Source organism: Cricetulus griseus, unplaced genomic scaffold (genome assembly GCF_003668045.3).
Source record: "Cricetulus griseus strain 17A/GY unplaced genomic scaffold, alternate assembly CriGri-PICRH-1.0 unplaced_scaffold_1, whole genome shotgun sequence".
NCBI classification, from domain to species: Eukaryota; Metazoa; Chordata; class Mammalia; order Rodentia; family Cricetidae; genus Cricetulus; species Cricetulus griseus.
Window position 1 is genome coordinate 9,547,016 of NW_023276808.1, and position 5,218 is coordinate 9,552,233.

The window sequence follows — 5,218 nt, forward strand, 5'->3', positions numbered from 1 at the left end:
GCCTGCTCTTTAAGCATACCCTGCACAGGAGTTATGACCCCATTGCTTCTAGGACATCTGGGTTCATTACTAAATTAGTTACAGATAAATATTGTGGGTACACCTCATTGTTTGGCAATTTTGAGGAACAGAATCTCTAGCTAAGCCAAATTGTATATTTAGACTTTAGTTTAAATGATGAAAATTATTAGGCTGTAGAGCTCTTTGTACCTGATTCAAATCTACTATTTTCATTAATCAACCTGTTAACTTGATGCCTTTAGCCAGTAGATAGGGGAAAGGCCAGAACAGCTCTCAATGTGACTGATAAAACGTTGAATTTTTTAGGTGAACAGCATATTGAAATTGTGCAAATAACATTTTTTTTTAAGATTTGTTTTTTGCTTCAGCATAAGAAAGGTCTTTGGTCATCTGTTTAACAGGGGACAGTTGATGAGGGGGTGAAAGTGCCCCGGCCCACGGGGCTCCGGTAATTCGTGTGGCCGAGGTGGATCACGCCTGAAAATGATGGGCAGGAAAGAAAGAACAGGACCAAGCAGGTTTTGTCAAGACCCAACTTTATTGAAACCAAGGGGCTTTTTAAAAAGAAAGGAAGAAGCAGAGAAAAAGGAGGTGGGGGAGGAATGAAAGTTAATTGCTCTCAGGCCAGGTATCCGGAATCTCCTATATTTATCTCAAGCACTATGAAAGTGGGGGAAGGAATAGGTGTTAGTTGCTTCTCAGGCCAGGTCTGGAACCTGAGAGGCGTGATGCTAGACTAGATCTGAGTCCCGGAAGTGCCTTGAGGTTGGAGAGGCTGTAGAGTGGGGTGGGTGGGCTGTGGTCTGGACTGGGTGGCAGGGTCGTTGCCAGCCCCACCTGCCCACCCAGCCCTTAGGACATGTCTTCTCCTGGCAGGTCCTCCTCCAGGTCCCTGTCTTCCCGAGGTCCCACAGTGCTGGGGTTGGGGGCACCCAGGGGAGGCCAAGGCTGCCTGTCTTCCTCTGCCTCAGCAGGCTCCTCTTTCACTTGCACCTGGTGGCTTTACTGAGGAGGGGAGAGGCGAGGGGGGCTGCTGCTCCCTCTGCAGGGCAGGGGCTCCCCAGGGGCACCCATGTCATCCTGGCTGAGGGGCAGAAGGCTGCTGGCTGAGCCAGGGTTCAGCATGTCAGGACTGTTGAGGAAGGGGAAGTTGCTCTCTGCCAGGGCAGCCTGATAGCTGGTGTTAAGGGGCCAAAACTGAGGCCCGAGATCATCACTCTCTGTCATCCTTGATGATCTCCGTTTCTGATATTTCTGCTCCTCCACGGTCCACACAGCCCCCTTGACAGTCTCCACTTTGACGAAGCACTCATGCAATCTGAGATTTTGGCTCACAACTTTCTTCCAGTTGTCAGTTTTTCCTCGGAAGAAGGCAAACATCCTGGTGATCCAGTTACAGATCTCTTTCAGAGTCAGTTGCCTATCTGGAGATTCTAGAATGGCCTGGCAGATAAGGGAGGCATAGGTGAAGGGGGGCCTGACAGCAACATTCTTGAAGTAATCATGATACTTGGGAAGCTCTGAATAGATGGGGGAGCCGAATTCGTGGCTGCTTCTCCTGCAGGCAGGGCCCCCACTACGCAAAGAGGTAGAGCCCAGACCAGGGGGTTGCAAGCTTGTGACAGGGGCAGCAGCTGGAGCTGGGGGATGCACGAGGCCATCTGGGAATGGGTCTGAAGAGACGGTCACTGGCTGGCAGAAGGGCTTGGGCTCTGAAGGCCCCATGTGCACATGTGCCTTCATTGCCTGGAACCCCTCATTCTCCTTGGTGAGCTGGATCTCCAGCTGCTGGACCACCTGCATCTGTTCTTGGAATTGGGCCGTGCTCTGATCATCCAAAGCATGTTCTGTGTTGAGGTGTTTGATAAACTGGCCCAAGTCTTCACACAGAGTCTCACCGCCTGGCCAGTTGCATTCCCCTTGTCCATAAAGGGGGTGGGAACTGGGGGTTTCCTCATGGGAGGAGCTGTCTCTCCGAGGTGTTAGCACAGTGGGCTGTCTATTGGGTAAGGGGTGGTGGCAGAGGGGTGGGGAGACCTTGGGGGCGCTGGCGAACCAAGTAGCAGTGGCAGCTGTGCTGGCGAGGTCCAGCCCCTCCTGCCTGAAACTGTCCTCAGCAGGCTGCCCTGGGGCACCCTGGCCTTTCCACAGCTGAGGCAGGTCTGTTGGGCACGCAGGCTGCTTGCGGGAGGGCCTGGAGGGGCCAGGAGGCTTGGCTGGGCTGCAGGTCGACCAGCCCCTGCCTCTGCAGGTTGAGCAAGTGCTGTTGCTGCAACTGTTGCATCTGCAGGAGCTGCTGCTGGAAGGCCAGCTGTGTGTTCCCCAGAGCCTCTCTGGGCTGCTGTTTCCCAGCCTGCTGCTGGGTGAGGATCTGCAGGTGGAGCTGTTGTTGCTGCTGCTTGTAATATTCCTGCAGCTGCTGGGGCATGAGAGCTTGTTGCTGCTGCAGCAAGGCCTGCAGCTGAGGGGTGACAGGTTCTGCTGCATCTGCTGAGGGGTGAGCATGTGCTGTGACATCATGGCCTCAGACATAGGCACCTGCACTGCAGAGGCCGACTGTTTGCTGTCCTTGTTCCCTGGGGAGTTCAGATTGGAGGCTTGCTGCAGCAGGAACTGCCTGGGCACCTGGAGAGCCTGTTGCTGTTGGAACTGCAGAAGCTCCATGGAACTCATCTCGCCATCGCTGTCAGCTCCCCTGGTGGTGTCCCTGCCAGAGCTGTCCCTACCTGCAACTGCAGCCATGCCTGTGGTCCAGGACCCACTGCCGCCATCACCTTGCCCAGAGAGGCTGCCCACGCCAACCTTCTGACCAGTCGGTGCCGACATGATTGTCTCCGATCCAGATTCCTCCATCATGTCGCTCTATAAGGACCTGGAGAAGAGAGCCCAAATAACATTTTTAACCTGATCGTAATAGTCTCTCTATATAGAATTGTCTCCACAATTTAAAGAGTCGTAAAAACAAAATGATTCTTAGAACATAGATTAAATGAATCATATTATTAGATGCTGAGAGACCATTGCAACAGCACATAACTTCATTCTCTGAGCTGTGGTTGGGGCCGTCTCTCCTGCATATTTTTACTAGTAACAACAGGAGCTGCTGTTCTATCAGAAGAACCATTAGTAAAAAATGACATAGTATTTTCATGGGACTGCTCCTTACTATTTTGGGAATCTGAAAGGATGCATTAGCATGAATTGCAACAGCCCAAGATTTGGAAACTGATTATCAATTTTCTTTGAAATCAATTAATGGTTTTAACAGGCAGCTGTCTCCTGAGTGGCTTTTTCTCAAAAATCATGTATCAACATTTACTTTCTAGATTTTTCTTTACAACTATAAAAATTTAGGAGGATTTCTGTATCTTCTCATCTGCCAAATTCCATATAATCATCCATAGATTTCCCTTGCCCCTCAATCAATTCTATGGGCTCCTGTTATTTTTCCACCAAGTGAATCTTGAGGATTCAAATCAACATCTCCTGTTAAGACATTGAGTGACCAACTGGATGTTCTTATTGACTATAATTAAAGCAATTTTGGTAGCTAATTTACTATGTCTGAGACAAACTATATCCAAGTAAATAAGCACTTCCATTTGTCAGCATTCATGTATTCACAATCCTACATTTATCAAACATTCATGTGTGGCCACACCGAACATTCACAACTTGCATACATCTCACATTTCTCCTTTTGCCTAGGTTATGATCAGTTTGTTGAACTGAAAAATCCCTAATTGAAATCTCTGGTAACACAGCAGTTACAGTCAATTCATGAATTATGAGCATCCAATATTCGAACAGATCCAAATTTACCTATGTTGTCTTTCTTTTCTTTTCCATAAGGCCTTAAAAGAGTTTCTGACTGGCTGTATCAATAGCGTTTTTATACATGTGACTGGTCTCAGCCACAGCTACATCTCCCAAGGCTGCAAGTTATCTAAGTTCTGACATTGACCTTACCCTAACCTTCTCCACTCTGACCCACTGTAAATTATCTGTGGCTGCTTCCCTCTCCTGCATCTGGGGCACAAACCCAGTTCTCTATTTTCTCTTCTGTTGGTACTGTCTCTGACTCAGTGCCCTTCCTGACCATGTCCAAAGCAATCTCTAGAAGCCTCTGTGTATTTCCTCCTCCCCATGCCATGCTCTCTCTAAAGGAATAACATTTTTAACTGAAGTTACTGTTGGTCTGATATCTAAACAAATCCCAATAAACCCATGCATGACATTTTTATTTCCTATTGCTAAATTTTTCTATTTTTCTATATTCTCCCTTTTAAATTTCTTTTTGAGACAGTGCTTCTCTATTTACAATCCAGCTCCGACTAGAGCTGTGGCACACTTACATTACCTTACCAACCTAACTCTCTCAGGAGTTGAGGCAGCCATATTGCTATTCTTTTGTTTAAGCTGCAGATGATGATATAAAGAAAGGAACAATGGATGAACAACCCACATGAAGTTTATTTACCAGAAATGCGGGGAGCGATGGGGCTGAGTTGTCAGCTAACCCGAGAGGAGCCAAAAGAAGGGAGGAGAGATGGGAGGCAGGACCTTTTAAAGGGGATTTTGCATATGCGCACTGGGGTTTTGCACCTGAGCAGAGTCCTCACACAGGTCCCAATGCATGGCAGGTGTGTGCTCCGACATTAGGGGGCATGGTCATCCAGGTGTATGGTTCTTACACATATCAATACTCCCAAGGCTACCTTGACCTTGGCGCTGGCCAGCAAATCCACTGGTGATCCGTCAGTGTGTATTCCCTTCTTTCTTAATCTTGGTGAGCACCTCCACTATGTAGCATCCAGTGCTACTACTTCTTACAGGTTCCAGCAAGGGATATGAAGATTAATAAAGGCAAAACAGCTGGTCACTCTTGAAAGAAAAATGCCAATTTTATGTAGGGGGTTGTTGACTTCTATAGCATTGGAAGTTCCGAGGAAGTAACTCAGTTCAAATTCCAAGCTCTTAAGCCCCTTGCCCTATGCAGATAATCTGCATATTTGTAAACAGGCCTTGTTGGCAAGAGGGAAAATAGGAAATATCACCTGGCTGTAGGCAGCCAGTAGCTCCCCAGGTGTACTGCTGATCAACCCTAGATAAGAGAAGAAAGCAGCCTCCCAGGGGGTCCCCATACCAATGGCCACTGCGGGTCATGGCTGTCTCAGTGGAACAGAACCAGTCCCTG

General features: G+C 48.3%; 1 protein-coding gene across 1 annotated transcript; it reads right to left on the reverse strand.

Moving 5' to 3' along the window:
- Window positions 1–873: 873 nt before the first annotated feature.
- LOC100755450 (forkhead box protein P4-like) lies at window positions 874–2,877 on the reverse strand. Its single transcript, XM_035453588.1, is given in 3 exon segments — window positions 874–2,196; window positions 2,198–2,490; window positions 2,493–2,877. Coding segments are annotated over 3 exon segments (2,001 nt in total).
- Between the last annotated feature and the right edge of the window lie 2,341 nt (window positions 2,878–5,218).